Genomic DNA, 25,542 nt, shown 5'->3' with positions numbered 1-25,542 from the left:
TGCAATAGTGTGCGGTTTTGTGTATGATTGTGAAAGTGTGCGTGTGTTTGTGTGTGTGCGTCATAGTGTGCAATTTAGTGTGCATGTGTGTATGTCTGTGTTACTGATTGTGCATTGTGTGTGAGTGTGTATGAAATGTTTGAAAGTTGTGTGTGTGTGCATAAGTGATTGCTGTTTGTTTATGTGTGTGCGTTTGTATGCGTAAGTGATTGTTTGTGTGTCTATGTGGGTGTCTGTGTGTATGCGTAAGTGATTGTTTGTGTGTCTATGTGGGTGTCTGTGTGTATGCGTAAGTGTTTGTGCATAAGTTATATGTGTGTGTGTGTATCAGAGCCCATCACAGCTCCTCAGAGCTGATGAAACCCTCATCAGATCCTCCATCATCTTCATCACAATCAGCCCTTATGTAGAGTTGCTTTTACACACACACACACACACACACACACAACAATAACCATAATCACTAAGAACATCAGCGGCTCCACGTGTGTGTGTGTGTGTGTGTGTGTTCACTCAGACTGTAATGCCACAGCTCTGATAATGCTACAGCACTGCACTCCCCACTCATTGTCAATGACAGTAAATGATTATTATCTGCCTGTTTCTGCTACTGGTGGTCCAACAAACTAAACTATGGAAACGTGTCAAAGACAGTTTAGACTATAATACTGACACACAGTCATATAGCATTTAAAACAAGTCTCAGATTGGTAAAATAGTCAGACAAAATGCTTGGTATTATGAGGAAAACCAATCACTGATGCAAATGCATTGCTAAAATGATATAATTCAGTCCAAAATATGAAATTAGGCAGGTAAAATAAATAATATTTACAAAAAACACCAGTTTAAAGACCAATGGATGAAACACAAAGGTGAAAGCAATGCAAAACTGTGATATGATGTTAAAACTATGCATTATAAGTAATATCCACTGTAAAAGCAATGCACTAATATTTCAATTACAGTATTATGGGACAAAAATCACCCAAAACAATCACTAAAAAATTTTTTAAGGTCAAACCAAAGAATTACTGCCAAATAAACACCATAATAAAACAATTATTATTGAAAAAAGCACCACAATGAATGATATAACAATTAAAACAATCAAAAAACCTTGAACATATGATATTAAAACAATTGTAAAACCGAGATACTGTTTTTACGTAATAAATACATCATTAATATTAAAGTCAATAAAGGCACTATTCCAGCAACTATAGTATTACATGACGAACAATACTTCCAATTATCATGTAAATCACTGTAAGACCATGCAACCATGCTCAGATCTATGAATTTATATAGGGAACATGCATAAACACATGCATTATATATGATGTATAACAGCATCTCTCACAGCAAACATCACATTACCACAGTATCAGAAGCCCAGTCAGTTAGTTGTGATGTCAGGTGTGTGTGTGTCTCACCTGTGCTATCTCGTACAGGAGTTTGTAATGCTCTTCTCTCTTCTGAAGGCTACACAGATTGCAGCCCATCCTCTGCTTCTCCCCGCGGCGCTCGCGGATCAGCACCCGCTGCAGGAGCGACTCTCATCGGCGTGAGGGACCCGACAGAGCCGCTGGAGGAGCGGAGACTGGAGGTGAGCGAGCGGTGTTTCTCTGTGTGTGTGTCTGTGCGAGTCTCTCTCCTAGCTCTCTCTTAGGACACGCCCCCTTCAGCAGCTCAGCCTATGAATAATAACGCATATGCATGAAGGGGGTGTGGCTACAGCGGTGGGAGGAGCCTATGAGCATCACTGCTGAAACAATGAGACTCTTTTGTGTCAGTCACACACACACATACACATATATACACATACACGGGTTTGTTTTTGTGAATTGTGGGTACATTACATAGGTTTCCATTATTTTATACTGTTTAAACTGCATCACCATACTGAACCGTATCCCTACAGTAAACTGTGCAGTTTTACTTTATTAGAAATGAAATGGTGACATCAGCAATGTCCTCATAATTCACATTCACCTGTAATATCTGTGTTATATACGTAATATTATATACATATGTGTCCTAATATGCACAAAAACGTGCACACACACACACACACACACACACACACACACACACACACACAGAGGTCAGAATGCACATACAGTGTGCTGTAGTGGAGATCTTGAGTGGTTTTCAGTCTTAAACTGTTATCACTGTTCAGGGATTCACAGCTCACAGTGGGATTGATCAGAAGCTTTTGAACATAAAATGCAAAAAGCAAAGTAGGTCACCGACAAGCAAGCAACCCGCAGAGACTTCACAAACACACACACACGCAGCCATACGTACATTACAGAATGCCTGAAACACGAGCATTATCTCCATGCACAGCAGCAGCAGCACTAAGTGATTGAGTTCATTATTCTGGCTGATCATATAAATCTGCACTCGCAGTAAAGGAGCGATGACACTAATGCACCGTACAAGTAAACCCAGACAAGATAATGTGCTGGAGCTAACCCGGCTGTCATAAAAACCATGAGATAAAAATACGAAATAATAAATCTGCTGTAAAGTGTAACACTTACGATGAGGCAGCTCAGGTGAACATTCCAGCTGATCAATATCACTGTTTCATTGCTTAATCAATCACTGAGCATTTAAGTCAACTGCGCTGTATTACAGCCTGTCTGAAGTGTTTTTTACTAACCAATTTGGTTATTAATTTAATTAAATATGTGCAAATGTGCAAACATATTACCAACAGAAATATGAACACTTGATAAAGTGGATTTCTTCTGACATATTAGAGTATTTCAAGAGTTGACCCTCAGCTGATGATTGATTATAAAGCGTGTTCATCATGCTGTCCCGGGAGAGAGCCCTGAGCTCATAAGATCGTCGAGTCCGGGGCTCCCTCCCATTTGCAGGTAAGAGGGGAGTTTGAGCTCAGGTAGATGTGGAGAACTCCGCTGCTGTAGTAGTTAGTGAACAGATAGTGATCGCTCTTAACAGATAACTACTGACTAGCAGCATGTCTATGTGCTGATGTGGATTAGTCGATTAACTTAAGCTGCATGTTTTTGGACGGTGGGAGGAAACCGGGGAACCCGGGGGAAACTCATGTGAGCACGGGGAGAACATGTAAACTCCACACAGAAACATTGGCTGGCTTTATAAGGACTAGAACCAGTGACATTCTTGCTGTGAGGCAACAGTGCTAACCACTGAGCCACCGTGCCGCCCATCTAGGAAAGGAGGAGGAGTAGGGGTGGAAGGGGGGATTCTTCAAGTTGAAGATGGCTGTGATATGGAGCTGAGGGTGTTTATAGTGGCTTAGAAATCATCTGATTGGTCAATCATGAATTGAATAATGCAGGACCGACTGCAAGCAATCATAAGCACATGATCCTCTCTACATTATAAATAAACTTCACTTAAAATAAAGTTATTTATCACTGAAAAATACTGAAACAGATGGAAGAAAAATGAACCCAGGCTCATTCTGATTATGTACCCCTGTACACATTTCTGGAGAGCGCCAAATACAGGAGCTACATTGTTTTGCAGTTTTGTTTATGTGAATCCACCAGAGGGCGCTGTGTACACTTTTACAGATCTCAAACTTCTCTCAAGTGCCATTCAGGCCTGCTGTTCTCATGTAAATCTACCAGAGGCTGCTGTCGACTGACTGACCGACTAATTCCCTTCCCTACACCCAACCGACAGTGTTTAAAAACCACCGATTGACTCGAGCTCATCTCCTTTCCTAAACCCAACCAATAGTGTCTTCAAAAGCAATCCAGAAAAAGAAACGGCCACATTTTGAGATTTTTCCACATTCTCACCCTGTTATTTACTTGTTTATTTTTACTTTTGGGCTTCTGTTATTGTCTTACCTGCTGTCTGGAAGCGTTCTTAACAGGACTCAAACTTCTTCATCATGGTCAGCTCCTCTCTGCGTCTCAAGTCTGTCGACGTACATAATGAGCCACTGGACAAACTGGCAACATCAGTAAAGCCATCCACACGAGGGTAATCGATTAAGCATGAAAAGAATATCATCATATCACCCCATAGCGTTCATTTTACAGACTAAATGCAGCCATATGCAGCTCTGGGTACATAATTCACCATCTCCAGAAACGGATACAGAGCTACGCTTTCAGAATGAGTGTGGAAAAATAAAAATCATGCTGGAAAAATAGATGTACACTGTGTTTTTATGTTGTTCTTAATATCGAGTGAATTAAATGATCAAAGATAAACATAAATAAAAATAAATCTACTAAAGTTTGATGTGTGACAATCAGAATGAAGAGTAAAACTGAGATTAAGTGTTGATGAAAGGTCATCTTTGGCTAATGTAGTTAAACTATATATAATCATCCGTTTGTAAGGTTTGGTGTGTATAATCAGAATATATATATAGGATTAAAGAGGTAAAGATTGGTTTATGTAATTGGATTATTAACTTTAATTAATCTGGATAGTTTGGTGTGTGTAATCAGAATATCAGCTAAAACCTCTCAAATCAAGAAGCATTTTCTAAAAAAAGCAAAGCATAGAGTCTCGTTTACAGAAATAACGAGTCAAAAATAAATACTTTAAACTGGCAGAATAATCTGACTATGGGGAAGCAGAATAATCTACTTTTTACTTTAACAATCTGCTCATTTTACTGACCTCATAGTCAGATTATTCAGCTGGTTTTAAGGAGAAACTCTCTTCATTTTGACTCATTATTTCTGCAAACAACACTATATTGTGCTTGTCTAGAAAATGCCGACTGTTTCAAGAGTTTGTGGATATTTGGACTAGACACAAGACAGAAACTCTGAGAAAGGAAAGCATTTCTATGCTGTGTTTGAACACTTAAACGTGTGTTTGGAGGGTTTAGGGTGTGAGAACACATGATATAATACACAATATGCAAAATCCCAGCAGTGCATGAAGGACAGGGGTTTGGGCTGAGGTGTAGTAATGAATCACACACACACACACACACACACACACACACACACACACACACACACACACACACACACAACATCATCAGTCTGTCACAGCAGGTGTGATCCCCACTCCCCCCATATTTAGTTATGATACTCCCAAAATAATTCCCCAGAAATCTGCAGATTTTTACCAAAATTCTCAGCAGAAATAGCAAAAAACGTCCACAGATTCCGTCTGGTCCTGCTCATGACATCACACACTCTCAGAAATGAAGCTGCAACATCTGTCATTGGGGCAGATCTGTTCAAAGAGTACAGCTCCCTTCTTAACAAGACTTTAAAGGTATATTAATGCGTGAAACATATAATTCATAATACACTAAAGGTATAAAAGTGTACCCTAAAGATACTAATGTCCGGCTGTACGGTACAGACGTGTACAGCACCATCACAGTGACAGATTTTGAACCTTTATTTCCGAATATGTGTCTTGATATTCCACAAAAACATGCGCGCACACGCACGCACACACGCACACACACACACACACACAGACAGACACACACACACACACACACGCACACGCACACACGCACACACACACAGACAGACAGACACACGCACACACACACGCACGCACGCACACACGCACGCACACACACACACACACACACACGTGCTTAAACAAAATGTTAACAACACACTAAAAAGAAAAGCTCAAACATGTAGGTCACACACACACACACACGCACACACACACACACACACACACACGAGCTGAAAACATCAGACGCTTCACAGGCTCCATCAGACGAGCTGAAACCGGCGTGTGTGTGTGTGTGTGTGTGTGTGTGTGTGTGTGTGTGTGTTTATGACGGAGTCAGCAGGTTACACCGTCTCTGAGGAAAACAACCAACAAAACACTTTCCTCAATGGCTGAGGAATAATGGGCTGCTTCACTATTGCATGAACACAGAGAACACACTCACTGTCTCATGGAGATCTCAGCACAACACCTCTGAAGACCACAAGAACACTGAACACTGCTCTGAGGAACGAGATGAGGCATTCTACCTGATGATCATGTGACGCGAATACACACAAACACACACACACACACACACACACACACACACACACACACACACACACACACACACACACACACACACACACACACACACACACACACACAAAAACACACTCTTTCTCAGACACAAAACGACACACATACACACCCTGATTACACACACAGACACACACTCTCTTATACAAAAATACAAATAGACACACAAAATCATTCACACTCTTACTACAACAACAACACACACACATACACAATAAAAAACACACTCTCTCTTTCTCAGACACAAAACCCCACACACACACACACTAATGGCTAGTATGTAGCAGTGCTCATGAATCAGCCTCTGACTGAGTCTCTCCAAGCGACACAAATGATCCAGAGAGTCAGAGAGCGCAGTACTGTTCTCCAGTTCATCTGCTTTAATTACACAGCAGGAAACAGACCTGTGTGTGTGTGTGTGTGTGTGTGTGTGTGTGTGTGTGTGTGTGTGTGTGTGTGTGTGTGTGTGTGTGTGTGTGTTCAGCTCCAGCGGTTTGCGCTGTTCACATGGTCAGCGTTTTCTTTATCACAGACGCTCAGACTGAACAGATGAGAGAGCCAGCAGGTGGACTCGACACCGTAGTAGTTTTAAACAAATAAACACAAGTGAAAGATCTTCAAGTCTAACTGTAGAAAGATCCAGCCGCACGGTGGCTCAGTGGTCTCGCACTGTGGCCTCACAGCACTCAGGTCTCTGGTTCGAGTCACGGCTGGGTCAGTTGGTGTTTCTGTGTATGAGTATTCATGGGTGTTTCCCCAGTACTGGCTTGCAGCTGGAAGAGCATCCGCTGTGTAAAACATATGCTGGAATAGTTGGCGGTTCATTCCACTGTGGCGACCCCTGATGAATAAAGCAACCCAGGCTCATTCTGAAAACGGAGTTTCTGGAGACCACAAAATATGTCCCAGGAGGTGTGTACGGCTGCATTTCATTTTTTTAAGCGATACGGGGCGGTGTGACGCCGTTCCCTTTCGTGCTTACCGGCTGACCGCTTACCTCCGTAGGGAGGGCTTTCCTACCGCAATCAGTTTGTCCAATTAGCTCATCGTGTGCGTTGGCAGACTTCAGATGCAGAGAGGAGGAGCTGACAATAGTGACCGGGTTCGAGGCTGGGGAAGAGCTATTCCAGAAATCAGGTAAGACAAAAACAGAATCCGAAAAATCAAGAGAACGAGTGAATAACAGGGTGAGAACGTGGTGAAATCCGAAAACTTGGTGAAAAAAAGACTTTTCTTTTCCTAGACGGCTTTTCTAAATTGTTGCTCGGGTTTAGAGAAGTGAGCGGGTCAATCTGTAAAACTGGTTGGGTTCAGGGAAGGAGGAGGGTGGGTCAGCCGATTGGCTGGTCGCACAGTAAATCATTCGGTCAGTCAGACAGCGGCCTCTGGTGGGTTCACGCAAGAACAGCACAGGTGCGAACGGTACTCACGAGAGACGTTCGAGATATGAAAAAGCGCACACAGCGGCCTCTCCCGGGTTCGCGAAAACAAAAACTGCACAAATACGTACCTCTCGGGACGTATTTCACGAAATGTCCACTGGACTACGTTTTCAGAATGAGCCTGGGTTGATTTGTCTTTTTTACAGATTTTAAAAAACATAAGAATAACCTTTACTATTGATTGTAACATGTAAAAAGCATTTAATTACTAATTACATCAATAAAACTGTGTTTAAATTACTTTTCTAATTACCGTGTCTGAAATGTAACAGTTTTATTACCTTAACTCAATACTATTTCTAATCCCCATGAAAGGCAAATTAAAAGTATTTACTTTACATAAAAATGAAAATATTTAGGCACTTTAAAAGCAATCATAAGATTCTTTAGTTAACAAGCGGGACCTCTTTTCTTTAGTTACTGTAACTGTTATTTTGTTATTGATGATTAGAGCCAGACAGAATCTGCAGACTAACTGGATTTCACATGATTTTACATATAAGTTTTTTATAAAAAATCATGTTCAAATGTGAGCTTTAAACATGATCATCTGGCTTTTCAGAAAGATTTCCAGAACCTTTATTTTCTCTGTTTCTCAGTGGTGGAGGTCTCTATAACAAGATTTATTTGTACACTTACCATTGTACTGCATTGCAATCCACAGTTTTGGTCATAAAACATTGAAATATAATGTGACAAATATTATCAGAGATCAAAACTGATCTTCATCTTGTTTAATGTGCTGAAAATGGTCTGCTATTTTGTTTTTCATTAACTTACATCACAAGTGTTCAAGTTTTATCTTACTGTCTTCCATGTGAATATCAGCGTCTGCACCAAAGTGCATATTTTTGAACAATTTGAGTTTGTGAATAAAGCCGAGCCACATTATTGCTTCATCAGACTAGACGAGCCATAAAAAACCTGTTGACTTAGCTGCAACACAAAACATAAAACATTTATGCAGACTGTAAATATGTCTGTTTTAATATTTAATTAAACATTTACACTTCTGAAAGCCAGCATGAAATGAAGTCAAGATCTGCAGTTATTCATTCTCTGTTTGCAGATGAACTTGCGACTTTTGTCCCTGTTTAATCCAGTATTTAAAAAGTTTCCTGTACATGTGAGATTTGGACTCAAAGACTACACATGAATAAATAAACCCCTGCGAGCCGCACGGAGCTCCCGAGACGGAAGTTCCTCAAAAGTTCATCATCTCAAAATATTTGCAGAGCAACGACTCCAAGCGAAATGTTCCATCACCCGCAGATACACCGCAGAGAATCTGAATTATTCATCACTTTATTCACAACAAAAACAAGTAAAATATGAGATGCCAATGTGATGATGGTTATCAGGAGGATGCTGAGGCTCATGTTAATGATGAGAACTTATTCACAGGGTTTAAACACTTATTAACAGAGCATTCAGAGAGGATGCACAAACAGCTTTAGACATGATAACAATATAAAATCCAGCTAATTTGATCATCTTCAGCTTGTTCTGGGGAGCAGACACTGGTTTACACTGTAGTCAGAAGGTAATTCTGTTAGACCTTCATATTTGCCAGAAATCAACAGTTTATCACCTCTATTAAGGTTTATTTGAGAGAAAAAAAGAAGAATATGGCCAAAAATTGCACAAATGACAATAAAATGGGGGCTCGTCCGGGATGTGATTTGATGCTTATGTTATTTGTTTTCTTTAAATAACAAATAACAGTTGTACAAAATGTAAAAGTTGTACAGTCTCCTTGAAGACATGTTAACATAACATACTTACCATGCTATACTATACTATACTATACTATACTATACTATACTATACTATACTATACTTTAGCCAGTTAAAACACTGGCTAAAATGTATGCTTTGATTGTTCTCGAGTGGTTTTTGAAAGGCCAAATATTGGTTTATATTGAGTCTTTCAGGAGGTCATTTTAATATACTCCCATATATGTCAGAAATCAACAGTTTATCAACTCTCTTAAGACTAATCTGGAAAAAAAGGAATGATTCAAGAAATAAATGCAGCAAATGACTATAAAATGGGGGCTCGTCCGGGATATGATTAGATGCCTGTCATGATAATGCAGGGGTTTATGATGATGACTTACAATCCTTAAAAAACAATAAATGGAGCATTCAGAAATATTGTACAAACACCATGAAGACATTTTACCATTATACAGTTAAATCACTGACTAAAAATCTATGGTTTCGAGTGGTTTAGAAGGTCAGATACTGCTTTACACAGAGTTTTTCAGGAGGTAATTTTAACATACTTTCATATTTGTCAGAAATCAACATTTTATTACATCTCTTCAGATTAATTAAAGAAAAATAAGAATTATTCAACAAATAAAGGCCACTAATTACTATAAAAGGGGGCTCGTCCGGGATAAAACTTAGATGCCTGTTATGAAGATGCTGGGGTGTATGTTAATGATATGAACTTATTTACAGGGTTTAAACACTTATAAACAGAGCATTCAGAGAGGATGTACAAACAGCTTTAGACATGATAACAATATCCGGCTAAAATCCAGCTAATCCAGTTTTCAGTAGGTAATTTTGTTAGATTTTTGTCAGAAATCAACAGTTTATCTCCTCTATTAAGGTTTATTTGAAAGAAAAAAAGAGGAATATGGCCAAAAATTGCACAAATGACTATAAAATGGGGACTCGTCCGAGATATGATTAAATGCTTATCATGTTATTTGTTGTCTTTAAATAACAGAGTTCTACAAGTTGTAGAAGTTGTACAATCACCTTGATATTCTTTACTATACGATACTATACCATACTGTACATACTATACTATACTATACTATACTATACTATGCTATAGCCAGTTAAAACACTGGCTAAAATTTATGCTTTGATTGTTCTCGAGTGGTTTTTGAAAGGCCAAATATTGGTTTATATGAAGTCTTTCGGGAGGTCATTTTAATATACTGCCAAATATGTCAGAAATCAACAGTTTATCAACTCTGTTAAGACTAATCTGGAAAAAAAGGAATGATTCAAGAAATAAATGCAGCAGATGGCTATAAAATGGGGGCTCGTCCGGGATATGATTAGATGCCTGTCATGATAATGCAGGGGTTTATGATGATGACTTATAATCCTTTAAAATACAATAAACAGAGCATCCAGAAATGCTGTACAAACACCATGAAGACATGTTAACAATATACGGTTAAATCACTGAATAAAAATCTAAGTTTCCTTGTTTTTGAAAGGTCAACTACTGGAGTTTTCAGGAAGTCATTTTAATATAACCTCAGAAATCAAGATTTTGTTATATCTCATATAAAGACTAATTTGAAAAAAAAAAAGAAAGAAATGATACAGCAAATAAATAGATCAAATGACTATAAAATGGGGGCTCGTCCGGGATATGATTAGATGCCTGTCATGATAATGCTGGGTTCTGTTTATGATCATTACTTACAATCCTTAAAAACCAACAAACAGAGCATTCAGAGAAGTTGATGAACATCTTGAAGACATGATAACACTACACGGCTAAAACACTGGCTAAAACTGTATGGTTTGATTGTTTTCAAGGCCAAATACTGGTTTTTACAGAGTCTTTCTGGAGGTCATTTTAAAATACCTTCACAAATTACTATAAAATGGGGGCTCGTCCGGGATATGATTAGATGCTTGTCATGATAATGCTTGGGATCTTTAAAAACCAATAAACAGATAATTCAGAGAAGTTGTACAAACATCTTGAAGACATGTGATGATTATATGGCTTAAACACAGGCTAAAATTGCTTTTTGAATGGTTTGCAAGGCCGAAAACAGGTTTATGCAGGAGTTTTTCAGGAGGTAATATACCTTTATTTTTGTCAGAAATCACCACTTTTAACATATGCTCCACAAAAAGGAGAGATTCATTGAGTAAATAATGCAAATGCCTATAAGCCGGGCGCTCATCCGGGATATTTTTTTGCACAAAATATACTTACACTTAGGTTTTCTTCTGGTTTGTAATCCAGAATTTAACGTCTGACTGTTGAAGCCTCGGTTCTGTGAAGAGAAACACAAAGAAAGATTAAAACATTTGCAAGAACATGGAGCTAATCTCCTTTCCCTCGTCACACCGCTGCCAATGTGAGCATGCATGAGTGAAAGTCATTTGACGGACCTCTGAGGTGAAACTTTACAAACTCCACAAAGTCTGAAAGTCATCAGAAAACTGGACCAATGTCAGAGAACAAACTCACAAACTAAACTCTGGTGTTCAGGAGACATCACTATTGGGTTATTATTACTTTTGTTTATACACTTGTGTTTGAAATGTAAATTACAATGCATATATTAAAAAAGTGTTTCCACATTTCAGCTGCACTTACATTCATGAAAAACTACATGTGTTCATCTGTATACTCTAAAGGAATTTTACTGAGGGGTTGGTTTATACAGTTGAAGTCAGAGTTATTAGGCTTCCTGAATTATTCACCCTCCTCTATATTTTTCCCCAATTTCTGTTTAACAGTGAGATGTTCAGTACATAATTATAACAGTGTTGATAACTCATCTCTATTAACTAATTTATTTTCTTCTTCATCATAATGACAGCACATAATATTAGACTAGATATTCTTCAAGACACTAGTGTTCAGCTTAAAGTGACATGTAAAGGCTTCACTAGGGTAATCAGGGTAAAGTTAGGGTAATTAGGCAAGTCATTGTATAACAGTGGTTTATTCTGGAGACAATCCAACACTAATATTGCTGAAGGGGTGAATAATATTGACCTTAACATGAGTTAAAAACTATTAAAAACTGCTTTTATTCTAGCCCAAATAAAACAAATCAGACTTTCTCCAGAAGAACAAACATTAGAGGAAACACTGTGAACATTTCCTCAATCTGTTCAACATCATCTGGGAAAAATTTGAAAAAAGAAAGAAAAATTCACAGGAGCGCGAATAATGTTTATTTCAACTGTATATAATATGTATTGATCTGTAAATCATTTTATTTCTAAAACATTGCAAAAATGAACATTTTATGTCCGTTTACAGTATTTAATGGTTTATTTAATGATTAAAAATAAGCATAAAATAATCATTCATTCATTCATTTTTCTTCGGCTTAGTCCCTTTATTAATCAGGGGTCGCCACAGTGGAATGAACCACAAACTATTCCAGCACATGTTTTACACAGCGGATGCCCTTCTAGCTGCAACCCAGTACTGGGAAACACCCATACACACATTCACATTCTCACACACACACACACACACACACACACACACACATACACACACACACACACACACACACACACACACACACACACACACACACACACACACACACAACCGTGTGGAAACCGGAGCACTCGGAGGAAACCCAACACAGGAAGAACATGCAAACTCCACACAGAAATGCTGGGATTCGAACCAGTGACCTTCTTGCTGTGAGGCCACAGCACTAACCGTGTTGCCCAGTATAAAATATTCCTTCGGTAAAATCTTAAATAACAATATCTCAATAAAAGAATTACGGCTGATGTGATTTAGTGCTCAGATTTACTTTCTATACATTTATGAATGCATAACAGTGTATTTTAATAATGCTACATCTCATTTGCATATTTAGGAAGCAATTCTAAATGCAATTAATCAGTGCAGTAACATCTTTTAGCTATATGCACTGTAAAATATCTATAAATGAGCGTTTTTTTCGTATTTTCTTTTTTGTATCTTTGTTTGTGCTTTTCAAATTGCATTATGGGATCTTGATCTTTCCTCCATTAACTTTTAACCTTGAAAAGATCTAAAAAGTGACTTTTATTGTGTAATAGTGTGCTGGATTGTGTGTGTTGGTGTTGTATATTACGCTACAGAAACCTTGTAATAAACTGCAGCACACTTTCTGTTATTTCACACACTTATTCCTCTGGATATTATTTATTAAACATTATATTATTACTAAAATGTCAATAAAAGTCACTTTAGAGTTGAATTTTCAACATTAAAAGTGGACAAAGCAGAGATCAACATCTCAAAATGCAATTCACCACCGCTAATGAACACAAAACACACAAAATGTTAACTAACAGGTAATTATACAGGGTGTTTTCTACAAATTAAATCAGTTTTGGGCATTTAATGCAGCACATTGACATCACAGCAGATCCTCCTGTAGTGTCTGTGCATTACTGCATTAGCTGATGCTCGGGGGTGATGCGTGATGTGGTGTTTGTGTGTCTGATCAGATCTGCTGTTGTTTTCAGTCTCTGACTCTCAGAAAGCGAGCGCGCGGTTCCTCAGATTGGATTCAGCAGCAGGTGTGTTTCCTCTGACCTCCAGGGCGAAACCATTTCACACGGCTGCTTTGTAGCGCGGCCGACAGGATTGACTCATAAAACTCTGTGTGTTCACGCACGCCTTTCCATAAAACCCTGACACCTACATTTGTTTCTCAAACGACGTGCTTAGAGCCGCACTCACAGCCGACGGGGGAAAACCACTCGGCTCGACTTCCTCCCAGACACGACAAGAAAACTTCAAGATCTATGAGAGAAATTGAGTTTCACACAGTAATGAAATCAGTCCAGCAGCCCAAACACAATGAGACACGAGCAGGTAAACAGGGTCTGTTATTCATCTCCATATTCTGCAGGATTTACACTGAATCTATTGTGTTATACATGATTCAAACTGACTTATAGGACAATTTATTCCTAAAGCATGGTATATTCTGATATCATGATGCAGATTCATGCTGGAGACACTAGAAATGAAGGACGGAAAGTGGTGAAATGAACTCTACGAGAGTGAATAGTAGATTATAAATGATGCTAGTAAAATATAACTGATGAGCAGCATTTGAACTTTGTCTTTTGTTATGCACCAACTAAATTTGGCTGTTATATTTGTAAGTTGCAGGCCACTCATAAAATCTGAAGTCATTTTAATTAAACAGATTTATTAATTGGTGGTTCATTCCGCTGTGGCGACCACAGATTACTAAAGGAACTAAGTCTGCTGTCTGCTTGCACAAGATTCATTTTTTGCTCTACATCAGCAAACTTACACCAAACTTTATTAGATTTATTAATATTCTGGAGATTTTTATTAAAGGTATTGAGTTATATATGACTCAAGCAGATTTATAGAACAATATTTCCCCAAAAACATGGTATTTTCAGATGTATTGAGTGATAAATTTAATAGAAATACCAAATCCTCTTTGTAAAAACTTTTATATGTCAGGCATTAACTCATTCATTTTCTTTCTGTCTGAATAGTTGGCGGTGCATTCCGCTGAGGCGACCCCTGATTAATAAAGGGACTAAGCCAAAAATAAATAAAAACAGGGGTGGCATGGTGGCTCAGTGGTGTCACACAGTGGCCTCATAGCAAGAAAGTCACTGGTTCGAGCCTCAGCTGGGTCAGTTGTTGTTTCTGTGTGGAGTTTGCATGTTCTCCCCGTGTTGGCGTGGGTTTCCTCCGGGTGCTCCGGTTTCCCCCACAGTCCAAACACATGCGCTATAGGGGAACTGATCAACTACACTGGCCGTAGTGTATGAGTGTGACTGAGTGTGTATGGGTGTTTCCCAATACTGGGTTGCAGCTGGATTGGTATCTGCTGTGTAAAACAGATGCTGGAATAGTTGCCGGTTCATTCCACTGTGGCGACCACTGATAAATAAGGGAGTAAGCTGAAGGAAAATGAATGATTTTAATACAATATAAGCATTTTATGTTTGAGATTTGGCAAAACACATACAGTATATTTGTATATTTTTCCAGGTCTTTGTCAGTTGTTTATAGTTTATATTGTCGTGTGTTAGTCTGCTTTGTCTAATTAAATGAGTCTCTTGAGAGCTGGCGTGGCAGTGTGCTGATATTTTTGACTTTTTCTATTGTGTTTGGCTTGACGGAGCATCTGAAATAGCAAAATGACTAGAAAAATGAAATAATGATCATTGTTATTGACTCTACGCTCTTGCCTGATGGTTAATGAATAAGTATTGTAATTATCAGATGTTGTATGTGTTGATGAAAGTTTGCTGAATACCTGCGTGTCATCACTTCTCTTTCCTCGTGTTCTTCAGTGATCCTCCAGAGATGATGAAGGGTTTCCAGCTCAGGTCACAGCGACGGAGGCTTTATTCATCCATCAGCTCATGCTTATGAAAACAGAACAAACTATAATTCATCTGAGACAGGGTTAAAGTCCAAGAGCTCTCGGAGAAACGGTCACAGTCCAGCAGATTCAGCAGAGCTCCTGATATAACACTCTCAGAGAGCCGTACGGACACGCTTCACACACACAGGAGTCGCAGCAATGGGACAGAGCCATGAACACTCTGGAGAGAGAGAGCACTTCTACCCTGACTGACTCCAGCAACTCATTTAAGTGTTCTGCATTCCTGTGTGCAACGCCAAGGTCACGGGTTCAGTTCCAGAGTGATGCATGAGCTAATAACACTCATACAGCAGAAGCCGAAACAGCCAGCAGCAGACTCAGGTCTACAGGATCAGTCATCAATATTTCAATCAGAGCATTAATCAGTGGCATGCTGAGCCGTGCTGTCGCTCCATTATAAGAAAACTGTATTACTTAAACTTTATTATCAGGTAAAATCAATCTATAAAGTAAACTAAATTAAACTCTAACATAAACACATAAAAAAACACATTAAAAAAGTTATTTAATTCATTCACTCATTCGGTTGTTCGTTCTTTTGTTTGTTCGTTCGTTTAGTCATTCATTCATTTGTTCGTTCATTTATTCATTCATTCGTTCTTTCATTTATTCATTCATTCAGTCATTCAGTCATTCGTTCATTCATTCATTTGTTCATACATTCATTAATTCATTCAGTCATTTGTTCATTCATTCATACATTCATTAATTCATTCAGTCATTTGTTTATTCATTCATTTGTTCATACATTCATTAATTCATTCAGTCATTCGTTCATTCATTAGTTCATTCATTTGTTCATTCATTCATTCAGTCATTCATTAATTCAGTTATTCATTCATTCAGTCATTCATTCAGTCATTTGTTCATTTATTTGTTTGTTTTTTCATTTATTCATTCAGTCTTTCATTCATTCATTCATTCATTCATTCATTCGTTCATTTATTCAATCATTTGTTCATTTTTTATTGATTCATTCATTTATTCATTCATTCACTCATTCATTCAGTCATTCAGTCATATGTTCATTCATTCATTTGTTCATTTGTTCATACATTCATTCATTCAGTCAGTCATTCATTCATTGTAATTCGTTCATTCATTCACTCATTTCGTTTCATTATTTTTATTTTGTCATTCGTTTGTTTATTGATTCATTCATTTATTCATTCATTCAGTCAGTCAGTCATTCGTTCATTCATTCATTCAGTCATTCGTTCATTCATTAATTCGTCCATTCACTCATTCATTCAGTCATTTATTCAGTCAGTCATTCATTCATTCATTCATCCATTCATTCATTCAGTCAGTCGTTCATGCATTCAGTCATTCATCCATTCATTCATTCAGTCAGTCGTTCATGCATTCAGTCATTCATTCATTCAATCATTCGTTCATTCAATCTTTTGTTTGTTTTTCATTGATTCATTCATTTATTCATTCATTCAGTTAGTCATTTGTCCATTCATTCATTCATTCAGTCATTTGTTCATTCATTTATTCATTAGTTCATTCATTCATTCAATCGTTTATTCAGTCATTCATTCATTCAGTCATTCATTTGTTCATTCATTCATTTTCTTTTCAGCTTAGCCCCTTTATTTATCAGGGGTCGCCACAGCGGAATGAACCGCCGACTTATCCAGCACGTTTTACGCAGCAGATGCCCTTCCAGCTGCAACCCATCAATGGGAAACATCCACACACACATTCACACACACTCATACACTACAGTCAGTTTAGTTGATCAGTTGTTTGGACTGTGGGGGTGAAACCAGAGCAAACGGAGACACCCACGCCAACACAGGGAGAACACGCAAACTCCACACAGAAACATCAACTTGAACCAGGGACCTTCTTGCTGGGAGGTGCTGTGGCATGCTCATTTAAGAGTTTATTTCAGCAACTTATTTAAAATTCTGAAACTGAATAGTGTAGTTTATTCTAGACATCCTCGTGTTGTTGTTGGGTTTATTATTCAGCTTACGTCCAGCCTCATGTTCTGATTCAGCTCTAACATTAATTCCATAGGCATTTATTTCAAATCTAAAATGAAAATGCATAAAATAACAAAAACGATAAACGATGATAAAGTGTAATTACAAGTTATATTTATTAGTGGTGAAATAAATAAATGTAATGAACATTATCTGGAGCTTCACTGCTGTAATGAGGTCTATAATTCTACAGCAGACGCTTTTTTTTTTTTTTTTGCAAAAATGAATATTTCCTGCAGCTGAATGTGTATTATGGGAGAAATAGTCATTTTTACTTGACCTACAGCACACACACTCAGACACACACACACACACACACACACTTTCTCTCTCTCAATATCTTCTCTCATATTGGACTATAAACCGTCGGCGAACACGAGCGATCATAAAGCTGTTCCTCCTCTGCTCTGTTTCCTTGTCAGACCTCGGCCCGCTCAGATTTACCGCTGGTCATTTTGCCAGTTAATTGTGTAGTCCAGACCGGCGGGGTCAGAGGTGGAGCTCGCTCTGGACCAAACGCAGCTAATCGCTCATAAAATGTGTCAAAATCCAGATATAGAACTGCAGGAGTGAGAGGAGGTCACCTCTGCTGCTGATGGAAACATACACACACACACAAACACACTCACACACACACTGCAGCACACAACAGAAAAACACACCATCATACAGACAAATCTGACATTTACATACACACACACACACACACACACACAGACACGCACAGACACGCACACACACACACACAGACACACGCACAGACACACGCACAGACACACGCACAGACACACGCACAGACACACGCACACACACACACACAGACACACGCACACACACACCTGTCTGACCTGCAGATCATCTGGATATTCCGACATTATCATAATGTAAATTCAGATCATTTAAATGTGAGATGATATGAACATTCAGTCAGGGCTCATGATAAATCCTCACTGTAGTGGTCAAAAGGAGACTCACTCATTAACATTCATGCAATTTTAATCTGAACTCGTCTAAATACAATTTGGGCAAGTAAACTTTTGTAAAAATAATAATTCTGCAATTAATTAATTTATTTTTAAATTAAAAAAGGTCTTATGTGTAATTTAAAACCAAATTATTTGTATTTGCATATTTTACATATTTTAATTCTGTTTATTTTAAACATTAACCCTGTCAGAGGAACACAATATCTACACTGATATAATATTCAATATTCTTTTTTAATAGTCAGACGTGTTATTTTAAGTCTCCTAAATCAGTGGTTCCCAACAGAGGGGTCACGGCCCACAAGGGCGCCTCAGTGAGCTTTGTGGGGGGGGGTCGCATTTAAATGTGGGGGGTCACGTCATATTTAAATAATCTCTTAGCAGTGGACATTCAGGAGAATGATCATGTTGCCTTAGTTCATTTTATCCCCTTGCCCAGTGGTGGTCCTCAACCGTCCGTCTGTGGATCAATTGGTACCGGGCGCACAAGAAATCATCATTTATTTTCGTTTCATTTATTATGCGAGTCTGAACCATCTTTTATTTTGAAAATGACAGTATTCTCTCGCTTCATTTCGGTCACTTGAGTGCTCAAATTTAATCCAAAAGCTTTACATCAGGCTATTATTTGTGCAGAAACACATCTAGATATAGTAATAAACATACTGCTCGTTTAAAAACTACATTTTTTGTCATCATTACTTGTAGCGTCCTGGATAAAAGATGACTAAGTCATGACCACTGATGTTCACGATTCATTTATTGGTCACACTTCATAGAATTTGTTCGCATTACTCAATCATGAATCACCGTAAAAACTCGAGAGAAAATAAACAAACAACAGCCACAAATAAATCCCGAAAATTAACACCAAGCCAACATAAACAATTAAACATTAAACAAATAAACCAAATGACCTTATTTTTCCCTCAAACCAGGAGCTATAACTCATGAAGGAGGAATCCGTGAAGCAACCGTATACCTGTGCCCCTTTTACCGTGTTTCACCTAGCGCTCCATACTAACATGAGCAGTAATGTCAGTATATGTGGAGGCCCTACTATATTTTCTGGGGGAAAAGGGGGTCTCAGGCCAAAAATGGTTGAGTACCAGTGTCCTGAATGATCATGAAGAGTTATCATTAAACCCTTTCAGCATTCAGGATGACTATTAAAACATTCAGAAATCCAGACCAAACATCTTAAATCAATCATAAATCAATACAGATTTACTAGAGATGCAAAATGACAAAATGTTTTCATTAATACATGCTTTTGCTTGTATTTTTAAGACTTTTATAAACAAAAATCTGTCACTAAAAACAAATGACATTTTTCACCCACTGGCGGATATTTGTTCTCGCTTCAAGCAAAAATGCACTTTAATATCGCCTCGTCTGAACAATGAAATCAAAATAGTCCTCACTATGTGTGTGGCGGAGACTCTTCCAGGACGGTCAGGTGTGTGTGTGTGTGTGTGTGTGTGTGTGTGTGCTCTGTTCTCCATGCGCAGGTCAGTGATTGTGTTTTGGGGTCAGTCAGAGGCTGAAGCTCCTCATTTCTCAGCCGTTCTCCTGTAAACAGCAGGAGTTCTGGAGAAAACAGCCATCCTCAATCCCAGAGTTCACTGATCCTGTCTGAAACACCTCAAAGCTGACTCCAGATCAGCAACAGCAGGACATCAACACCACACACACATACAGTTAAAGTCAGAATGAGTCGCCCTCCTGTGAATATATTCTGATATTGCCCAGATGATGTTGAACAGATTGAGGAATTGTTCTCAGTGTTTCCTCTAATATTTGTTCTTCTGGAGAAAGTCTGATTTGTTTTATTTGGGCTAGAATAAAAGCAGTTTTTAATAGTTTCAAACACCATTTTAACCTCAATATTATTCACCCCTTCAGCAATATTAGTGTTGGATTGTCTCCAGAACAAACCACTGTTATACAATGACTTGCCTAATTACCCTAACTTTACCCTAATTACCCTAGTGAAGCCTTTACATGACACTTTACGCTGTATATAACAATGTGCTGAGCACCTGGAGGAAACCCACGCCAACACGGAGAGAACATACAAACTCCACACAGAAACACCAACTGAGCCAGCCGAAGCTTGAACCAGCGACCTTCTTGCTGTGAGGCCACAGAGCGACACCACTGAGCCACTGTGATGCCCTTTTTTAAAACATTGAATGTGAACATTTAGATTAAGTGGGTTATATTTACCTCCCAATCAACCTTACTTCTGTCTCTCTCTCACACACACACACACACACACACACACACACACACACACACACACACACACACACACACACACACACACACACACACACACACACACACACACACACACACACACACACACACACACACACACACACACACACACACGCGCACACGCACACGCACACGCGCACGCACACGTGCACACACACACGTATCTACAGATGTAATTGGCTATTTCACACATGTAAGGACTGAACTGGCGGGGTTAAAGGTCACACAACTAACCTGTCATCAACAACCGACCCGCCATCAATCCATTATTATCAGCTCAACACCAGCTCTATCTCTCACACACACACGCCATGTGTGTGGGCGTTTGTGTGTGTCCGTGTGAAAGAGTGCGAGTGAACATGCGTATCTTTGTGAGTCTTTCTCTAAGTGTTTGTGTGTGTGTGTGTGTGTGTGTGTGTGTGTGTGTGTGTGTGTGTGTGTGTGTGTGTGTTTTTTACTCCAACTACTCAATTGTAAACAATCAGAGCGAGAGTGAATTAAACACTCGCTACATTAGTGGAGAATAGAAACGTTAATGATGTTTAATCAAGCTTCCTATAAATGCATATATCTCAGTGTGTGTGTGTGTGTGTGTGTGTGTGTGTGTGTAAGGGCAGTGACACTCTTCTGAATGTGAACTGCTGTAAATGCTCATATATGATATTATGTGAGGATTTTATAATGTGTCTATTATCTCAACAGCTCTTCAGTGTGTGTGTGTGTGTGTGTGTGTGTGTGTGTGTGTGTGTGTGTAATGAGCTCAGAGTTGAATTATGGTTGTACGTGTGTGATTGAGAGTGTGGTGCGGCTGCAGACTCACAGAACTCCTCATCTCTCCTCATTGTAAGTGTGTCTGCTGAGTTTTACACTCATTATCTGCTTTCACTGTAGTTGAGCTGGACTGTGACAGATATTATTCACTTATTTAGTTGTTATTGTTGCTGTTTTTAAGCATGCAGCTTTGTTATGTGTTGATTATGATGCAGTTGTAGATGTGTGTGTGTGTTGAGGAATATTAATTAACAGCACACACTTACTATAGTATAGGCTTATGATTATAGATAGATGCATGTAAATATGTATGGTCTATCATTCATCATTACATAAATATAACAAGGACACAGTTCATATCTGATAAATGATACATGATTTTAAAATCTATGTTTTAATTAATTAATTTAATTTAATTAATTTATATTTATTAAACATTATTTCTATTTATTATTTTTTATTATGTGCATGTGTGTGTGTGTGTGTGTGTGTAATTTTGGTCAGCTAAACACTAGCTTTCTGTTTATTCACTTCAATTAACTTTAATATTAATACATCATTGGCAGATTTATTTTGTTGTTTTAATTCTGATAACAATCAGCATTTTAAAGCAAACACAATGCAATCTCTTCCATTATTCTGCTTCTGTGCATTTGATTTGAGAATCTGAAGACACTGATAGAGTAAAGACAGAAGCCCAGAGTTATAAAGCCTGTTTAGCAGCGCTGCAGTGTAATGTAGAGGAACCCTGCAGACTGATATATTCAGCTGAGTCTGAAGCGGAGAGGAGAAACACGGTTAAACGGCAGATGAAAGATTAATGAAGAGCACAGACCTGCCGTATATTCCACTCTGGAGGAGCTCAGAGACGGAGGAGGAGGAGGAGATGGTCATTTCACTCCTGCATCTTCCACACACACACCTCAATCTCTGCTGGACTTAGACTGTGTGTCGACGGGTTGGAGAATACACAACACAACACAACATCAAACACTTTATTATTATTATTAATATTATTATTATTATTAGACTCTTAGCCCATATCCAAAAACATCGCAAAATACAGGAAAAAAACTCAAAATACCATATAATAAATATATTAACATAATTAAAAATATACATACAAAAACATACAAACAATGTGCAATGCAAGTGTTTTTTGGGGTTTTTTTGGCCAGTTTGAGTCTGATGCAGGAATCATTTTCACGTTCTGCACAACAGTTTAGATAGTAAATATATTTGAGCACTCAAAATAAAATAGACTGTGTTATTGATCAACTAAAAGCTGGTCTAAAGTAAGTGCTGCAGGTTTGCATTTTATTTTATTTTACTTTAAGTGTGTGTTAGTGATCATCGTCTCGCAAACCCAGAGCTCAGACTGATGGCTGATGATCTGGGAGCTTTAGAGGCTTTGAATGTGTTAAGCCCCGCCCACTGTGTTATTTGACTGACAGGTTAACCAACCAATCACTTTTCATTTTGTCTGAGTGAAAATGTCCACAGAAATACACACCATAACACAACAATGCATCCTGCATTCAAGTTTACAACAACAACACAGCATCAATATGTTAAATGATCTGTCAGCAGAACATAAAGGAGATCAGGAGGAGATATATATATATTTTATATCAAGAATATTTTTCTAGACAAGCAAAGCATATAATCTTGTTTTCAGAAATAATATGCCAAAATTATGTGAGTGTTCCCCCTGAATCAAGCAAAATAATCCGCCAACAGGGTAAACAAAACAATCTCATCTCAAAAAAAAAAAAAAATAGAATATTTCATTTACCCCATTGGGGGATTATTTTGCTTGATTTAGGGGGATATATATATATATAACGTTTTAATGCCTGGGAAATGCTTCTCATTTCAGAATTTTTAGATATTAGGTCTAGAAACAAGACAAAAACTTAGAGTGAGAAAAGCCTGTTTTGCAGTGTGAGGCTGAGACTAGTGATCAGCTTGTCTAAAACACACATGCATGCAATAGCATCTGAATGCATATATCAGACTTGCAATGTCAGACACAATGAACTCAATGGAGCTAGACTTCCCTGTATAAGAGGGCGGGCATTAAAAAGCATTGCATGCAGCTCAGATTGCACTGCACCTAGACTGCATCCAGACCCCTCTCCATGCATGATGCTTATTACACACACAGGGATGCACAGCAGCACACAAATATAGTTAATAATGAACTATAAAAGAATTGAAATGTGAAAGATTATTATTATAGTGTAGATAAATATGTAAAACACTGTACCTCAGGTCAACCTGGCGGGTTCTGCAGATGGCCTGTAACACTGTGCACAAGCAGATCTGATCACTCACTAGAGACGCTTTCTGTTCATCTGCATCTAAACTCTGTCCTGTAAATAGTGAACGCACCATCATGCGACCGCAGCTCACTCTGACAGGGAATGGGAGGCGAGACTCTGATTGGTTTAATGCATGTTACGCCCAAAACACACCCAGAACTCATGAAGGTAACAAGGAGAAGCTCTTCAGTGCTGCTGTAATGTGAATGTAGAGTCACTGAAACACTGTTATTATCAGGAGGGTTTCTCTAATGACGGTTCATTTACACTGCTCTCACCGAGGTCACAGGTCACACTGCTGGAACTCCCGGTGTGTGTGTGTGTGTGTGTGTGTGTGTGTGTGTGTGTGTGTGTGTGTGTGTGTGTGTGTGTGGAGGTTGAGCTGCACTTCACCTCATTAAACGCACTTCTGAAGGGCCAGACATCAAGAGACACACTACAGACACACTACAGTACACATTCACCTTCAAACACACACTCATACACACACACACACACACACACACACAATATGACAGCATTCATATTACACACATACACACTCATCGCTACTATTACACACAAACACAATACAGTGGTGCTACTATAATACACACACATACAGTACACACAATCTCTGAACACAACAGCTTCACTAAATTAGTTTTGAAAGTAAATGTTAGACGTGATATTATTTAACAGCAGATGTATTTGTAATAAATGACAGTAAATGAAGATTATTAATGAGTGTAAAGTGAGTGAACGCAACGACTCTAATGTGTTGCTTGAGGAACATTAAACACTTTAATTCATGATTGTTCACTATTTCACTGTAAAACCTTTCATTACATGATGCATTTTACTCTGAGGCTGATTATCAAGAGTCATTCTCTGTATTACAGTAATAAACGACTCTCATTAATGTGGATTTATATATTTATTAATGAGATTGTGAACAGAAATGAGGCACTGACCTTACTGCTAACATGTAAAAGTCCTCTGCATGGTAAATCTGATCTCTTATGTGTTCATTTGTTTGTAAAATACATTAATCTAAACTAAAACTAAACATGTGTTGATTTCATATCACCTCTGTTCAGATTTGCTGCCAGAATTGTCTCATTTTCCAGCATAAATATATTAAAGCAATCTACATCATGATACACACAAAGATAAAACCATCATATCTTCAGTTCATCTTCCTCAATAAATGTCTCCTGATTTATTTTAGATATTTGTACAGACACACACTGTAGACAGGATTTCTGCAGTGCACAGAGTAAATAAACAGCCTAAATTTGATCATGTGACAGAAATAACACATACAGAGTCAGTTTCTGCTGGTCAATCTGTCACGTTCACAGCTAATAGTGCAGTCAGATGAAGGCCGGGCTGGTTAATAGACATGTCCACCAGCGCTCCTATTAACCCCTGACTGATGGATCACTCTATAGTTACGGCCTGGAAGGAAAACACTGACAGAGGTTATGAATGAACTCAACACTGAAGAGTTTATTCACAGCGCAGCGCTC

At 38.4% G+C, this 25,542-nt stretch overlaps 1 protein-coding gene across 4 annotated transcripts in view; it reads right to left on the bottom strand.

Annotated features, from left to right (window-relative positions):
* Window positions 1-25,542, bottom strand: part of LOC100537263 (PDZ domain-containing RING finger protein 4) — a 73,861-nt gene that overhangs the window by 41,819 nt on the left and 6,500 nt on the right. For 2 of the 4 annotated variants that reach the window (XR_015525894.1, XM_087311317.1), the window contains exon 1: window positions 1,437-1,638. Coding sequence is in view for 3 of the 4 variants with exons in the window: in XM_087311317.1 (XP_087167443.1) it covers window positions 1,437-1,505 (69 nt within the window). In the remaining variant the exon portion in view is untranslated. Of the gene's footprint in view, window positions 1-1,436; window positions 1,639-11,469; window positions 11,531-15,538; window positions 15,651-22,542; window positions 22,652-25,542 lie in introns of those variants that run through there. The other 2 variants (XM_087311319.1, XM_087311318.1) reach the window with 2 other exon arrangements.

This window comes from Danio rerio, chromosome 25, assembly GCF_052040795.2.
Source record: "Danio rerio strain M-AB ecotype USA chromosome 25, GRCz13ab, whole genome shotgun sequence".
NCBI classification, from domain to species: Eukaryota; Metazoa; Chordata; class Actinopteri; order Cypriniformes; family Danionidae; genus Danio; species Danio rerio.
This window is presented reverse-complemented; position numbering and strand designations above follow the sequence as displayed.